Consider the following 17,573-nt stretch of genomic DNA (forward strand, 5'->3'; position numbering starts at 1 on the left):
CCATCAACCCCACAGGCCTTTTTGGGTTGGAGGGTTTGTATTTTGTCCTGTAGTTCATGCAATGTAATTGGAGAATCCAGTGGGTTCTGGTATGTAGGGGGCAGTATTTTCACGGCCGGATGAAAAACGTACCCAATTTAAACAGGTTACTACTCTGGCCCAGAAACTAGAATATGCATATTATTAGTAGATTTGGATAGAAAACACTCTGACATTTCTAAAACTGTTTGAATGGTGTCTGTGAGTATAACATAACTCATATGGCAGGCAAAAACCTGATAAAAATCCAAGCAGGAAGTGGAAAGTCTGAGAATTGTAGTTCTTCTTTTGATTCTCTATCGAAACTACAGTGTCTGTGGGGTGACGTTGCACTTCCTAAGGCTTCCATTGGCTGTCAACAGCCTTCAGAAAGTGGTTTGAGCATTCTCCTGTCACTGGGCAGATAATAGGAGCTCAGTTACTGAGTGGACTGCCTGGAGACAAAGGGATTGGATATGCTCGGTCCCGCCAGCACGCCGTTCCATCATTTTCTTCTTGAATGAATATGCTATTGTCTGGATGGAATATTATCGCAATTTTATGTTAAAAATACCATAAAGATTGATTTTAAACAGCGTTTGACATGCTTCTAAGTACGGTAATGGAACATTTTGACTTTTTGTCTCTGGTACCGCGCTCGCACGGTATGCCTTTGGATAGTGACCTGAACGCACGAACAAAACGGAGGTATTTGGACATTAATATCGATTATTTCGAACAAAAACTAAATTTCTTGTGGAAGTAGCAGTCCTGGTAGTGCATTCTGACGAAGATCAGCAAAGGTAAGACAATATTTCTAATACTAATTTTGAGTTTAGGTTGCCCCGAACTAGGCGGGTGTCTGTATAGCTCGCTGTGATGGCTGAGCTATGTACTCAGAACATTGAAAAATGTGCTTTCTCCGTAAAGCTATTTTAAAATCTGACACAGCGGTTGCATCCAGGAGTAGTCTATCTATAATTCTTTAAATAATTGTTATCTATTTTGTCAACGTTTATGATGAGTATTTTTGTAAATTGATGTGCACATTCACCGGGGGTTTTGGTGGGAATACATTTTCTGAACATCACACGCCAATGTAAAATGCTGTTTTTGGATATAAATATGAACTTTATCGAACAAAACATACATGTATTGTGTAACATAATGTCCTAGGAGTGTCATCTGATGAAGATCGTCAAAGGTTAGTGCTTCATTTAGCTGTGTTTTGGGTTTTGTCCTTGCTTGGAAAATGGCTGTGTGATTATTTTTGTCTATGTACTCTCCTAACATAATCTAATGTTTTGCTTCCGCTGTAAAGCCTTTTTGAAATCGGACAATGTGGGTACATCAAGGAGAAGTGTATCTTTAAAATGGTGTAAAATATACTGCTCAAAAAAATAAAGGGAACACTTAAACAACACAATGTAACTCCAAGTCAATCACACTTCTGTGAAATCAAACTGTCCACTTAGGAAGCAACACTGATTGACAATACATTTCACATGCTGTTGTGCAAATGGAATAGACAACAGGTGGAAATTATAGGCAATAAGCAAGACACCCCCAATAAAAAAGTGGTTCTGCAGGTGGAGACCACAGACCACTTCTCAGTTCCTATGCTTCCTGGCTGATATTTTGGTCACTTTTGAATGCTGGCGGTGCTTTCACTCTAGTGGTAGCATGAGACGGAGTCTACAACCCACACAAGTGGCTCAGGTAGTGCAGCTCATCCAGGATGGCACATCAATGCGAGCTGTGGCAAGAAGGTTTGCTGTGTCTGTCAGCGTAGTGTCCAGAGCATGGAGGCGCTACCAGGAGACAGGCCAGTACATCAGGAGACGTGGAGGAGGCCGTAGGAGGGCAACAACCCAGCAGCAGGACCGCTACCTCCGCCTTTGTGCAAGGAGGAGCAGGAGGAGCACTGCCAGAGGCCTGCAAAATGACCTCCAGCAGGCCACAAATGTGCATGTGTCTGCTCAAACGGTCAGAAACAGACTCCATGAGGGTGGTATGAGGGCCCGACGTCCACAGGTGGGGGTTGTGCTTACAGCCCAACACCGTGCAGGACGTTTGACATTTGCCAGAGAACACCAAGATTGGCAAATTCGCCACTGGCGCCCTGTGCTCTTCACAGATGAAAGCAGGTTCACACTGAGCACGTGACAGACGTGACAGAGTCTGGAGACGCCGTGGAGAACGTTCTGCTGCCTGCAACATCCTCCAGCATGACCGGTTTGGTGGTGGGTCAGTCATGGTGTGGGGTGGCATTTCTTTGGGGGGCCGCACAGCCCTCTATGTGCTCGCCAGAGGTAGCCTGACTGCCATTAGGTACCGAGATGAGATCCTCAGACCCCTTGTGAGACCATATGCTGGTGTGGTTGGCCCTGGGTTCCTCCTAATGCAAGACAATGCTAGACCTCATGTGGCTGGAGTGTGTCAGCAGTTCCTGCAAGAGGAAGGCATTAATGCTATGGACTGGCCCGCCCGTTCCCCAGACCTGAATCCAATTGAGCACATCTGGGACATCATGTCTCGCTCCATCCACCAACTCCACGTTGCACCACAGACTGTCCAGGAGTTGGCAGATGCTTTAGTCCAGGTCTGGGAGGAGATCCCTCAGGAGACCATCCGCCACCTCATCAGGAGCATGCCCAGGCGTTGTAGGGAGGTCATATAGGCACGTGGAGGCCACACACACTACCGAGCCTCATTTTGACTTGTTTTAAGGACATTACATCAAAGTTGGATCAGCCTGTAGTGTCGTTTTCCACTTCAATTTTTAGTGTGACTCCAAATCCAGACCTCCATGGGTTGATAAATTGGATTTCCATTGATTATTTTTGTGTGATTTTGTTGTCAGCACATTCAACTATGTAAAGAAAAAAGTATTTAATAACATTATTTATTTCATTCAGATCTAGGATGTGTTGTTTAAGTGTTCCCTTTATTTTTTGAGCAGTGTTATATGTTTGAGAAAGTTGAATTATGACATTTTGTTGTTTTTGAATTTGCCGCCCTGATATTTCACTGGCTGTGTCCCGCAGCGTCCCACGTAGCCCATAGAAGTTAATAGTTGATTTTGAGATTTGATCATGTATATGTATATAGTGTTTTACAATTTTCCAAGAAATGGTTAGTCTATGGATTCTTCAATTACATTGAGCTGTCTCTCTGTGTTTCTCTCTCTGTCTCTCCCGGTCTCTCTCTCCCTGTCTCTCTGTCTCTCTCTGTCTCTCTCTCTCTCTCTCTCTGTCTCTCTCTCTCTGTCTCTCTTTCTGAGCCCTAGGACCATACCTCAGGACTACCTGGCCTGATGACCCCTGGCCGTCCCCGTGGTCGTGTTGCTGATCCAGTTTCTGCTGTTTTGCCTGTGGCTATGGAACCATGACCTGTTCACCAGATGTGCTACCTTGCACTGGACCTGCTGTTTTCGACCCCTCTCTCCTTCTCTACTGCACCTGCTGTATCGACCTCTGAATACTCGGCTATGAAAAGCCAACTGACATTTACTCCTGAGGTGCTGAACTGATGCACCCTCTACAACCACTGTGATTATTATTATCTGACCCTGCTGGTCATCTATGAACATTTGAACATCTTGAAGAACGATCTGGCCTTATTAATGGCCATGTACTCTTATAATCTCCACCCAGCATAGGCAGAAAAGGACTAGCCAACTCTCGGAGCCCGGTTCCTCTCTAGGTTCAGTTCAGTATTGATTTACATATAGTGTAAGTGTGAGGGTAGGGCTTATGGTTTAGGGGGTTAGGTAGTGGTTATAAATAATATTTGTTTAGTCAGTGAATACAGACCTGTGTGACTCAGAGGACACCACCACCACACGGGCGGGGGCGGAGCGTCGCAGCACTTCCTGTAGACACTGCACCAACAGGAAGTGACCTAGGTGGCAGACCTGGAAGGTGGACTCCAGGCCGTCCTCCGTCAGACGCCAAGGCTGGGTACACACCGCTGCGTTACATATCAGGATGTGTAGCGGCCTAAGGGGAAAGGAGAGGGACATACAGGCAATGAGACACTGAGGGACAGTATTACAAGGTATAGGCATTGTGACCTCTTCTCCACTCTGTAACCAGAGATCTAGGGAGAAGGAAAGAGTGATGGAGAAGGAAAGGAACAGAGAGGAAGACAGGAGGGAAAGAGAGAGGTGTGCTATTCCTGTGTGCAGCTGCTAGAGACAGGGTATTAGTAATATGATATACTGTATGTATACTGTATAGAGGGTTTCCTCTCTTACTCTCCCATGGTCTGACTGAGAGATACTGAATACAGTTGGACACCAGCCAACACCTTGAATAGTCATCATATCAACCAGAGAGAGAGAGAGAGAGAGAGAGAGAGAGAGAGAGAGAGGGGTAGACATAGGAAAACCTGGCTCCCTGTAGAGGAAAGGCTGTGCAACCACTGCAGATGAGGGACAGTGTCTGACAGACCAATCAACCTGCACATGTCCTCTACTGTATGCTTATTGTTATTGTTGAATGTATGGTTATTTTGACCCTTGGTTATTGTTGTTACTGTTGTCCCGTTGACAATTTTGATTCTCATTTTTATATTGTAAATATCCAAAATAAGCTTTGGCAATATGTACATTGTTTCGTCATGCCAATAAAGCGAATTGAATTGAAATTGAGAGGGAGAGAGAGAGAGTGGGGGGGGGGGAGAAAGAGGGGAGAGAGAGAGAGGGGAGGATTTGTCAAGAAATACTTCAATCAGTTATAGAACCCATAGCCCTCTATGGCTGTGAGGTTTTGCGTTGTACTTTGTGTACTTTGTGTACAACGCAAAACCCCAAACAATGCATGCAGAGCAGAATGAGGACTACACCCACTAGCGGGACGCCTAGCCCTGAAAGGTTATCAACATCCAGAAGTTGTGGGACGCCTAGCCCTGAAAGGTTATCAACATCCAGAAGTTGCGGGACGTCTAGCCCTGAAAGGTTATCAACATCCAGAAGTTGCGGGACACCTAGCCCTGAAAGGTTATCAACATCCAGAAGTTGTGGGATGTCTAGCCCTGAAAGGTTATCAATATACAGAAGTTGCGGGACGCCTAGCCCTGAAAGGTTATCAACATCCAGAAGTTGTGGGACGTCTAGCCCTGAAAGGTTATCAACATCCAGATGTTGCGGGACGTCTAGCCCTGAAAGGTTATCAACATCCAGAAGTTGCGGGACGCCTAGCCCTGAAAGGTTATCAATATCCAGAAGTTGCGGGACGCCTAGCCCTGAAAGGTTATCAATATCCAGAAGTTGCGGGACGTCTAGCCCTGAAAGGTTATCAATATCCAGAAGTTGCGGGACGTCTAGCCCTGAAAGGTTATCAACATCCAGAAGTTGCGGGACGCCTAGCCCTGAAAGGTTATCAACATCCAGAAGTTGTGGGATGTCTAGCCCTGAAAGGTTATCAACATCCAGAAGTTGCGGGACGCCTAGCCCTGAAAGGTTATCAATATCCAGAAGTTGTGGGACGCCTAGCCCTGAAAGGTTATCAATATCCAGAAGTTGTGGGACGCCTAGCCCTGAAAGGTTATCAATATCCAGAAGTTATGGGACGCCTAGCCCTGAAAGGTTATCAATATCCAGAAGTTGCGGGACGCCTAGCCCTGAAAGGTTATCAACATCCAGAAAAGAGCTGTTCAATTCTACAACCACCTAAAAGGAAGCGATGACCACACATTCCACCACAAAGCCTCACCTACAGAGAGATGAACCTAGAGAAGTTCTATCAGCCAGCTGGTTCTGGGGCTCTGTTCACAAACAGACTCCACACCAAGGGGCCAGGGTTCCAGTCTAGAAGCACTGTTGACTGCTCCTACATGTTTGCTTCGGTACTCTGGCCATGTCGGGCTGTGAGAGATCCTTGTCGGCGGCATCCCTCCAGCAACCTGGAAACCACGGTAACACTGGCGAACAATCCAAACACCCGCCAATTTTTTATTTCTTCTTAGAATTAATTACGAGGCCCAGGGCAGTTTGTGTACCCTGTGTTTAAGACTGCCTGCTGGATTCATTAAAAACTGGATGCTAGAAATTGAATGTGTGAATTGTTATGCATGGCTCTAATGATTCTTCCCTATAACACTGTTAGAGAGGACTGGAGTGAACATTCACCTTCAGGCCTCCTAACACACAGCACACACAGCACACACAGCACACACAGCTCACACAGCTCACACAGCTCACACAGCTCACACAGCTCACACAGCTCACACAGCACACACAGCTCACACAGCTCACACAGCTCACACAGCTCACACAGCACACACAGCTCACACAGCACACACAGCACACACAGCTCACACAGCACACACAGGGTTCATTACTGAGAGTCACACTCAGTCCACGCCAACTACAGAATGCTTACATATGCAAATCATACTCTACTGTGCTAAATACAGAATCTTTAAAAAACTCTTAGCTGCAGTGTTTAACCCAAAGTAAGAAGTCATCTTTAGATTGAATTCCAAATCCACTGCCTAAAATGTAACCAGCGTCAGTGACTTAATAGAGCCAGAGAACAGGTTTGTGGGTAATAAGAAAGCAGTGTTTGGACACACCTACTCATTCAAAGGTGTTTCTTTATTGTTTGCTATTTTCTACATTGTAGAATAATACTGAAGACATCCAAACTATGAAATAACACATATGGAATCATGTAGTAAGCAAAAAAAGTGTTCAACAAATCAAAATATATTTTATATTTGAGATTCTTCAAAGTAGCCACCCTTTGCCTTGATGACAGCTTTGCACACTCTTGGCATTCTCTCAACCAGCTACATGAGGTAGTCACGTGGACTGCATTTCAATTAACAGGTGTGCCTTGTTAAAAGTTAATTTGTGGAATTTCTTTCCTTCTTAATGCGTTTGAGACAGTTGTGTTGTGACAAGGTAGGGGTGGTATACAGAAGATATCCCTATTTGGTAAAAGACCAAGTCCATATTATGGCAAGAACAGCTCAAATAAGCTAAATTGATTGACATGAAGTAACAAAGTATTTGGAATACACTGCTAACTTGGTTTAAAAATGTTTAAAAAGGCTTCTAAAGTTTGTAATTTCTACATGTTTTTTTGTATGTTTTAACTTGATTTGCAATAACGAAAAATGAATCAACCCCTACAAAAATGTCCATTAATTATAATCCATATAATAATAATTCACATTTCCTGTTGCTGCAGGATTATTTTCCTGCTGTGAGAAACTGGTCAAATTAAGATAGGACATCTGTATGTAAGACCTCTTTCAGTTAGATATCAACAAACTTTCATAGATCCAAATTGTCCAAAAAAACTGTTGGTGATTTTACAGGTCAGTTAAAGAGGGACCACCAGTTAAAACCAGAACACAAGTTAGGCGAGAGCACTTGTCCTTAATGTGTAACTCTCAGAGCTCATAACCCCTCCTCCTCCTCAGAAGAGCAGACATCAGTTCCTAGCCCAGGGTCTCATCTTCATAACCACCGGTCTAATGAAGGTCTTTAATGGGTCTACTGCTGCTGGCCCGGTCGAACTGTTATCTTAGCGCTGGTCAAGCGGGGGTGTTAAGTACCAAACAGGGACAGATGAGTATATTGTATATTTAGTGTAACTAGCCCCTTTTGGCCTGATCTCTGACATCAATGATAACCTGCCTGGAGGAGGTGATTGGCTCTGTGTGCTGCTGGGCTCTGTCCAATGATCATTAACACAGGACTTTATTGGCCATACATGGACGGGAGCTGGAACAAATACACACACAGGGTAGAAATGTGTGTGTTTGCTGTGCCTGAAGACAAGCGTTCTCTAATATAGTTGTGGCAGTATCAGACAACTGCCCCATGCCATTCACAGCTCACAGACTCTCCTCTCCCCTCGACTCTGCTCTAACGTCCCCTGGGATGCCCCCACAAATATATTTTAGTGATTACATTTAGTTTTGATACTTAACATAAATCCCTTTAGAACCCATAGCGGCCACCAACTGTATTTCTTTAAATTACTATAGCGACCACCGACTGTATTTCTTTAAATTACTATAGCGGCCACCGACTGTATTTCTTTAAATTACTATAGCGGCCACCGACTGTATTTCTTTAAATTACTATAGCGGCCACCGACTGTATTTCTTTAAATTACTATAGCGGCCACCGACTGTATTTCTTTAAATTACTATAGCGGCCACCGACTGTATTTCTTTAAATTACTATAGCGGCCACCGACTGTATTTCTTTAAATTACTATAGCGGCCACCGACTGTATTTCTTTAAATTACTATAGCGGCCACCGACTCTATTTCTTTAAATTACTATAGCGGCCGTGAAAGGCTTTGTTTTTCTAACAATAACATATGTGTCAACATCGCAGTGCTAGCTGTGCCACTAGAGATCCTGGTTCGAGTCCAGGCTCTGTCACAGCCGGCCCGGACCGGGAGACCCATGGGATGGCGCACAATTGGCCCAGTGTCGTCCGGGTTAGGGGAGGGTTTGGCCGGCAGGGATGTTCTTGTCCCATTGCGCACTAGCAACTCCTGTGGCAGGCCGGGAGCAAATGCACAAAACACGGTCACCAGGTGTACGGTGTTCCCTCAGACACATTGGTGCAGCTGGCTTCCGGGTTAAGCGAGCAGTGTGTCAAGAAGCAGCGCGGCTTGGCAGGGTCGTGTTTCAGATGACACATGGCTCTCGACCTTCGCCTCTCCAGAGTCCGTACAGGAGTTGCAGCGAAGGGACAAGACTGTAACTACCAATTGGATACCACGAAATTGGGGACAAAAAGGGGTACAAAAAATATATATATAATTTAGACACCGGGTATGCTGTCATTTGTCTTTTCAACGGTTTTTAACTGCATTACTCAAAATGACAGCGCCGAAGCAGACATGTATTTTCACTGTGAATGATGTCGAGGTGAATGAAATAGGTAAACAGCAGATACACAGTGCCATCTGAAAGTATTCAGACCCCTTGACCTTTTCCATATTTTGTTACGTTACAGCCTTATTCTAAAATGGATTAAATAAATACAAATCCTCATCAATATACAACACAATACCCCATAAAGACAAAGCCAAAACAGGTTTTAAGAAATGTTTGCTAATTTATTACAAATAAAAAACTGAAATACCTTATTTACATAAGTATTCCCTTTGCTATGAGACTCAAAATTGAGCTCATGCGTGTCCTGTTCTATTGATCATCCTTGAGATGTTTCTACAACTTGATTGGAGTCCACCTGTGGTCAATTCAAGTGATTGGACATGATTTGGAAAGGCACACACCTGTCTATATAAGGTCCCACAGTTGACAGTGCATGTCAGAGCAAAAACCAAGCCATGAGGTTGAAGGAATTGTCCGTAGAGCTCAGAGACAGGATTGTGTTGAGGTACAAATCTGGGGAAGGGTACCAAAAAATGTCTGCAGCATTGAAGGTCTCCAAGAACACGGTGGCCTCCATCAAAATGGAAAAGGTTTGGAACCACCAAGACTCTTCCTAGAGCTGGTGGGGGTGTTTTTCATCGGCAGGGACTGGGAGACTAGTCAGGATCGAGGCAAAGATGAAGTACAGAGATCCTTGATGAAAACCTGCTCCACAGCGCTCAGGAACTCAGACTGGGACAAAGTTTCACCTTCCTACAAGACAAGACCCTAAGCTTACAGTCAAGACAACACAGGAGTGGCTTTGGGACAAGTCTCTGAATGTCCTTGAGTAGCCCAGCCAGAGCCCGGACTTAAACCTGATCTAACATCTCTGGAGAGACCTGAAAATAGCTGTGCAGCAACACTCCCCATCCAACCTGACAGAGTTTGAGAGGATCTACAGAGAAGAATGGGAGAATGTCCCCAAATAAAGGTGTGCCAAGCTTGTAGCGTCATACCCAAGAAGACTCAAGGCTGTAATTGCTGTCAAAGGTGCTTCAACAAAGTACTGAGTAAAGGGTCTGAATACTCATGTAAATGTGATATTTCACTTGTTTAGAGGAAGAGGAGTTAGAGATGATTGGAGGAATAGTGATGTGGAGCGAGGAGGGAGGAGTGGAGGGAGGAGTGGAGGGAGAGGAGAGTGGAGCGAGTGGAGAGTGGAGGGAGAGGAGAGTGGAGGGAGGAGTGGAGCGAGAGGAGAGTGGAGGGAGGAGTGGAGCGAGAGGAGAGTGGAGCGAGAGGAGAGTGGAGCGAGAGAAGAGTGGAGCGAGAGAAGAGTGGAGCGAGAGGAGAGTGGAGAGTGGAGCGAGAGGAGAGTGGAGCGAGAGGAGAGTGGAGCGAGAGGAAAGTGGAGCAAGAGGAGAGTGGAGCGAGAGGAGAGTGGAGCGAGAGGAGAGTGGAGCGAGAGAAGAGTGGAGCGAGAGGAGAGTGGAGAGTGGAGCGAGAGGAGAGTGGAGCGAGAGGAGAGTGGAGCGAGAGGAAAGTGGAGCAAGAGGAGAGTGGAGGGAGGAGTGGAGTGAGAGGAGAGTGGAGGGAGAGGAGAGTGGAAGGAGGAGTGGAGCGAGAGGAGAGAGGAGTGAGACGAGAGTGGAGCGAGAGGAGATTGGAGCGAGAGGAGAGTGGAGTGAGACGAGAGTGGAGCGAGAGGAGATTGGAGCGAGAGGAGAGTGGAGCGAGAGAAGAGTGGAGCGAGAGGAGAGTGGAGAGTGGAGCGAGAGGAGAGTGGAGCGAGAGGAGAGTGGAGCGAGAGGAAAGTGGAGCAAGAGGAGAGTGGAGGGAGGAGTGGAGTGAGAGGAGAGTGGAGTGGAGGGAGAGGAGAGTGGAAGGAGGAGTGGAGCGAGAGGAGAGAGGAGTGGAGCGAGAGGAGAGTGGAGCGAGAGGAGAGTGGAGGGATGGAGAGGAGAGTGGAGCGAGACGAGAGTGGAGGGAGGAGTGGAGCGAGAAGAGAGTGGAGCGAGAGGAGAGTGGAGTGAGACGAGAGTGGAGCGAGAGGAGATTGGAGCAAGAGGAGTGGAGGGAGGAGTGGAGCGAGAGGAGAGTGGAGGGAGGAGTGGAGCGAGAGGAGAGTGGAGGGAGGAGTGGAGCGAGAGGAGAGTGGAGCGAGAGGAGAGTGGAGCGAGAGTAGAGTGGAGGGAGAGGAGAGTGGAGTGGAGGGAGGAGTGGATCGAGAGGAGAGTGGAGGGAGAGGAACATGAGGGAGAGGAGGAAGAAAAGGATGAGGGGGAGGAGGAAGAAGAGGATGAAGGAGAGGAGGAAGAAGAGGATAAGGGAGAGGAGGAAGCAGAGGGAGAGGTGGAAGAAGAGGGAGGGGAAGACGGAGCGCACACAACCGAGACGCGAGCCTACATTTCCATGGCGTCTCTGCCCCACCATTCACCACCATTCACCCTTGTACCACACAGCCTGGGCCTAAAGTGACAGTGGCAGTGGTTTTGGAGTTGTTTTTAAAACTGGTAGGAACTTATATCTGTTCCAGAGCTTGACCATCTGATGAGCTTTTACAATGCTGGATGCACAGGCATAAAATGGTGGAAGTATGTGTTTTGGAGGATGCTCAACATTGCCATCATAAATGCATACATTGTGTGGGGGACCCTGCAAAGGCCCTTCTCAGAAACTGCAGGTACTGGACTCTGAAGGCCTTCAAAATGTAGCTTGTGAAGTCACTTTGTGATATGGCTAGTGGCAGGAATAGGGGAGCCAAGAGTGTTGTAACTGATTTGAAAGCAGGTTAAGTTTGAATGGCGCAAGAGAGGGTGTGCATCCGGAGTGGACACAAGGCAAAGAGTTGTAGATGTGTAGAAACCTCCTTTGGGTGCTAGACGTGTTCTGTGCCACTTTGCAGGATGGGGCCGTGCTTCCAGAAGTTCCATGACATGTTGTAGGCTAAATGCAAACACTAAAGTGACATTGTGAAATATGAAATTGTCATACAAATCTTTTAGTCTCTGAACAGTTGTGGTGTTTTGTATCTTCTCTCTTTATCTATCTAATACAGTCACTTAATTGTTGTCAAAGTAGGCTTTACATCAGGCCTGGTCTGTACTAAATCTTACTGAGAGAGGTTACCTACATTTTGAAATAGTCTTTGAATAGTTGTTTGCTTTTTTACATTGAACAATTCTTACTTCTGTAACAATCAAATAGCCTACTTTCTGTGGGTTTTGAAATACTTTCTAAATATTGTCCACTGGTCACATTTTGGATCATTGTTGTATTTACATGTAAATATGTATATTGGTGTATGTATAATATATTATACTTGGTACATTTTGAGAGAGTACTTTAGTCAAATGTACTACAATTTAAAAACTAGGGTGTTTTGTTGTGTTGAGTGTTAATCGTTTTTTGGTAGTGTCTACAAAATGGAAGGCAAAATGAGTGTCATTCCTATTGACATGAATGTTAAAACTAAGTTAACTTGTAATTGTCATTTGTTCTTTGTTTTTGAGCTTTGTCTGTTTGTTTGAAATGTGTGTGAAAACTCTCAGTGATCTACAGCAGCGTCCTAGAATTATATTGGGGTCTAAAGGGAGTGATTTTGGGTACTGAAACCACTGTGCATGTGGAATTTACTTACTTACTTTACACTAATGAACCTATTCAATCAAATGCTAAATATGGATACAATTATTTTTGAGTGATCCAAAAAACATCAGAATGTTTTCCTTAGTGTTCCAATCAAATGAATAAATAAAATAAAACATGTCACATGCTTGGTAAACAACAGACGTAGACGAACAGTGACATGCTTACTTACATACCCTTCTCAACAATGCAGAGAGAGAGATAAGAGACATAATAGAAAGATAATAGCACAAATAATAAATATGTGAGTAATGATAACGTGGCTACATACACAGGGTAACAGTACCGAGTTGATGTGCAGGGGTACGAGGTAATTAAGGTAGATTGGTCATTGATTGAATAGGTTCATTAGTGTAAAGTAAGTAAGTAACTGGATAGATAATAAACTGTAGCAGCAGAGAATGTGATGAGTAAAAGAGTTAGTGCATAAAGGGTCAATAGTTAACCAATAGCTACCCGGACTAACTATTTAGTAGTCTTATGGCCTGGGGGTAGAAGCTGTTCAGGGTCCTGTTGGTTCCAGACTTAGTGCATCGGTACCACTTGCCGTGCATTAGCAGAGAGAACAGTCTATGACTTGGGTGGCTGCAGTCTCTGACAATTTTTAGGGCCTTCCTCTGACACCACCTGGTATAGAGTTCCTGGATGGCAGGAAGCTTGGCCCTGGTGATGTACTGGGCCGTACGCACTACCCTCTGTAGCGCCTTGCAGTTGGATGCCAAGCAGTTGCCATACCAAGTGGTGATGCAGCCAGTCAAGATGCTCTCAATGGTGCAGCTGTGGAACATTTTGAGGACCTGAGGGCCCATGGAGGATCTTTTCAGCCTCCTGAGGGAGAAGAGGCATTGTCGTGCCATCTTCACAACTGTGCTGGTGTGTTTGAACCATGTTAATTCCTTAGGGATGTGGACACTGAGGAACTTGAAGCCCTCAACCCGCTCCACTACAGCCCTGACGATATGGACGGGGGGGTGCTGGGCTCTCTGTTTCCTGCAGTTCACGAACAGGTACTTTGTCTTGCTGACATTGAGGGAGAGGTTGTTGTCCTGGCACCACCCTGCCAGGTCACTGACCTCCTACCTATAGGCTGTCTCATCTTGGTCGGTGATCAAGCCAACCACCATTGTGTTATCAGCAAACTTAAAGACAGTGTTGGTGTCGTGCGCGGCCACGCAGTCGTGGGTGAACAGGGAGTACAGAAGGGAACTAAGCACACACCCCGGAGGGGCCCCCGTGTTGAGGGTCAACGTGGCGGATGTGTTGTTGCCTACCCTTACCACCGGGGGCGGCCTGTCAGGATGTCCAGGAACTAGTTGCAGAGGGAGGTGTCATGACGTTGGCCTGTGGGTAAGATTTATGACCCCCCCATAAATACCTTTCTCCCTTCCCTCTCTCTCTGACTCTACTGAAGGACTCTTGAATAGCCTTTGTTAAACATAGAGAGTCTGGGAACATCAAACAAGTGGGGGGAAAGGAACAATATTTCGGTAATAGAACCAGTTGAAAATATGCATTGGTACTTAAACAACCTGTTAGGGATAGGGGGCAGTATTTTCACGTCCGGATAAAAAACATACCGATTTAATCTGGTTACTACTCCTGCCCAGAATCTGGAATATGCATATAATTAGTAGATTTGGATAGAAAACACTCTAAAGTTTCTAAAACTGTTTGAATGGTGTCAGTGAGTATAACAGAACTCATATGGCAGGCCAAAACCTGAGAAGAAAGTGGAAGGAGAGCTCTCCAGTCTCTGGGCGAAAAACAGCAGGGGTTTTTGTGAGTGGTCCTTCTGAGAACAATGACACTGGAGCGCGCATGCACGAGACGACTCCATGTTTTACTTTCAGTGTTTGAACGAATACAACGTTGCCCGGTTGGAATATTATTGCTATTTTACGAGAAAAATCGCATAAAAATGTATTTTAAACAGCGTTTGACATGCTTCGAAGTACGGTAATGGAATATTTTGACATTTTTTGTCACGAAATGCGCCGGCGCGTCACCCTTCGGATAGTTATCTGAACGCAAAAACAAAACGGAGCTATTTGGATATAACTATGGATTATTTCGAACCGAAACAACATTTGTTGTTGAAGTAGAAGTCCTGGGAGTGCATTCTGACGAAGAACAGCAAAGGTAATCCAATTTTTCTTATAGTAAATCTGAGTTTGTTGAGGGCCAAACTTGGTGGGTGTCAAAATAGCTAGCCGTGATGGCCGGGCTATGTACTCAGAATATTGCAAAATGTGCTTTCACCGAAAAGCTATTTTAAAATCGGACACCGCGATTGCATAAAGGAGTTCTGTATCTATAATTCTTAAAATAATTGTTATGTATTTTGTGAACGTTAATCGTGAGTAATTTAGTAAATTCACCGGAAGTTTGCGGTGGGTATGCTAGTTCTGAGCATCACATGCTAATGTAAAAAGCTGTTTTTTGATATAAATATGAACTTGATTGAACAAAACATGCATGTATTGTATAACATAATGTCCTAGGAGTGTCATCTGATGAAGATCATCAAAGGTTAGTGCTGCATTTAGCTGTGGTTTTGGTTTTTGTGACATATATACTTGCTTTGAAAATGGCGCTGTGTGATTATTTTTTGGGAGGGTACTCTCCTGACATAATCTAATGTTTTGCTTTCGCTGTAAAGCCTTTTTGAAATCGGACAGTGTGGTTAGATTAACGAGAGTCTTATCTTTAAAATGGTGTAAAATAGTCATATGTTTGAGAAATTGAAGTTATAGCATTTTTGAGGTGTTTGTAATTCGCGCCACGCTATACTATTGGATATTGGTGAGGCGTTCCGCTAGCGGAACGTCTGTCCCTAACAGGTTTTAATGAATGTGATGTCAGTTCGGTTGTCATCTGAGACATTATGACTGATGACAGGACGACATAAACTGTATCTGGGAAAGTCTACACATTATAGTTATCAGGTTCACATGGAATTGTTGTGCAATTTAAATGCATTTAAATGAAACTATTTGTGAAAAGATTAAACGTAATTTTAGCTTCCAAATGAGAGAATTGGGTTTTCATAAGGTTAGAGCTCTGCTCAATCAGTGGCCCGCCCCTGTGAAGAGACATGGGTTATAAACTATGAAACACACCCTTCTCTCCCTCCACTATATAAGCCCTTGACGAAAATGTAACCTCCGGTTCCGAGGACGATAGGACGACGGTCAATACGTTAAAAAGGACTAACATGTCAACTACAGAACTAAGCCAACCTCAGCGTGAGCTTTGGTTGTGAATGGTATGAACTTTGAACTCTTATTCACTAAAGAAATGAGACCTCCTAGCCGTTGAGTTAGCAACAGCAGCTGTAAACGTGGGCTAGGAAAGGACGGACGACGTATCCAGTCTAATACACAATGAAGATACTACAACGTATCCAATTTGCCACCAGAGACATTCTTCCGAGGACAGGAAGATCTCTGTTGGCCAACACGGCCAGCATCTACGACCAACCTACGGAAGCGCAGCTCAGAGTAAATATTTATTTCATTTTCCTTTTCCAAATGGGCGGTAATTTAGAATGCATAAGATACTGTATTTACGATAGCACAGCTTCTCCCTTTGTTCCTCAGTCTTCCCGCTCTTTCATTTAAGCCCAACCCCCTCTCTTTGTGTAACAAGCCATCATACAGGTTCCGTCCACCAGGGACGTTTTCTGTATGACATAATCTGCATTCTGTGTATATGTAATTCTGTGTGATTAGTTAGGTATTTAGTAAATAAATAATTATACCCAATTTTGTATATCTGATTCAACTTGTTAGCCAGGGTTCGTGAAGATAACCAAGAATGTACAACTTTCAGATGAGACTGAAATAAGGTGAGGATTAATATTGACTGCTATTGATGTAAAATATTACTAGGTCTTTCAGAGTTTATTCGGAAGGTAACAGCTCTCTAAACACTCTTTCGTGGTGCCCCGACTTTCTATTTAATTACATTTACATGATTAGCTCAATCAGGTAATATTAATTACAGAGAAAGGACTTTATAGAATAGCATGTCATATCACTTAATCCGGCATAGCCAAAGACCCGACAGAGGTGTTTAGTCCCAGGGTCCTTAGCTTGGTGATGAGCTTGGAGGGCACTATGGTGTTGAACGCTGAACCATATTCAATTAACAGCATTTTCACATAGGTATTCCTTTTGTCCAGGTGTGAAAGGGCAGCGTAGAGTGCAATAGAGATTGCATCATCTGTGGATCTGTTGGGGCGGTATGTAAATTGGAGTGAGTCCATTCTGTCTGGGATGATGGTGTTGATGTGAGCCATGACCAGCCTTTCAAAACACTTCATGGCTACAGATGTGAGTGCTACGGGTCAGTAGTCATTTAGACAAGTTACCTTAGTGTTCTTGGTCACAGGGACTATGGTGGTCTGCTTGAAACATGTACAGTGAGGGAAAAAAGTATTTGATCCCCTGCTGATTTTGTACGTTTGCCCACTGACAAAGAAATGATCAGTCTATCATTTTAATGGTAGGTTTATTTGAACAGTGAGAGACAGAATAACAACAAAAGAATCCAGAAAAACAAATGTAAAAAATGCTATAAAATGATTTGCATTTTAATGGGGGAAATAAGTATTTGACCCCTCTGCAAAACATGACTTAGTACTTGGTGGCAAAACCTTTGTTGTCAATCACAGAGGTCAGACGTTTCTTGTAGTTGGCCACCAGGTTTGCACACATCTCAGGATGTATTTTGTCCCACTCCTCTTTGCAAATCTTCTCCAAGTCATTAAGGTTTCGAGGCTTACGTTTGGCAACTCGAACCTTCAGCTCCCTCCACAGATTTTCTATGGGATTAAGGTCTGGAGACTGGCTAGGCCACTCCAGGACCTTAATGTGCTTCTTCTTGAGCCACTCCTTTGTTGCCTTGGCCGTGTGTTTTGGGTCATTGTCATGCTGGAATACCCATCCACGACCCATTTTCAATGCCCTGGCTGAGGGAAGGAGGTTCTCACCCAATATTTTATGGTACATGTCCATCGTCCCTTTGATGCGGTGAAGTTGTCCTGTCC

At 44.6% G+C, this 17,573-nt stretch overlaps 1 protein-coding gene across 1 annotated transcript in view; it reads right to left on the reverse strand.

Annotated features, from left to right (window-relative positions):
* wwox (WW domain containing oxidoreductase) overlaps window positions 1–17,573 on the reverse strand; it is a 301,658-nt gene that overhangs the window by 204,735 nt on the left and 79,350 nt on the right. The window contains exon 7 of the mRNA XM_029758645.1: window positions 3,834–4,019. Coding sequence (XP_029614505.1) covers window positions 3,834–4,019 — 186 coding nt within the window. The remainder of the gene's footprint in view (window positions 1–3,833; window positions 4,020–17,573) is intronic.

The sequence above is a fragment of the Salmo trutta genome, chromosome 7 (assembly GCF_901001165.1).
Source record: "Salmo trutta chromosome 7, fSalTru1.1, whole genome shotgun sequence".
Taxonomy (NCBI): domain Eukaryota; kingdom Metazoa; phylum Chordata; class Actinopteri; order Salmoniformes; family Salmonidae; genus Salmo; species Salmo trutta.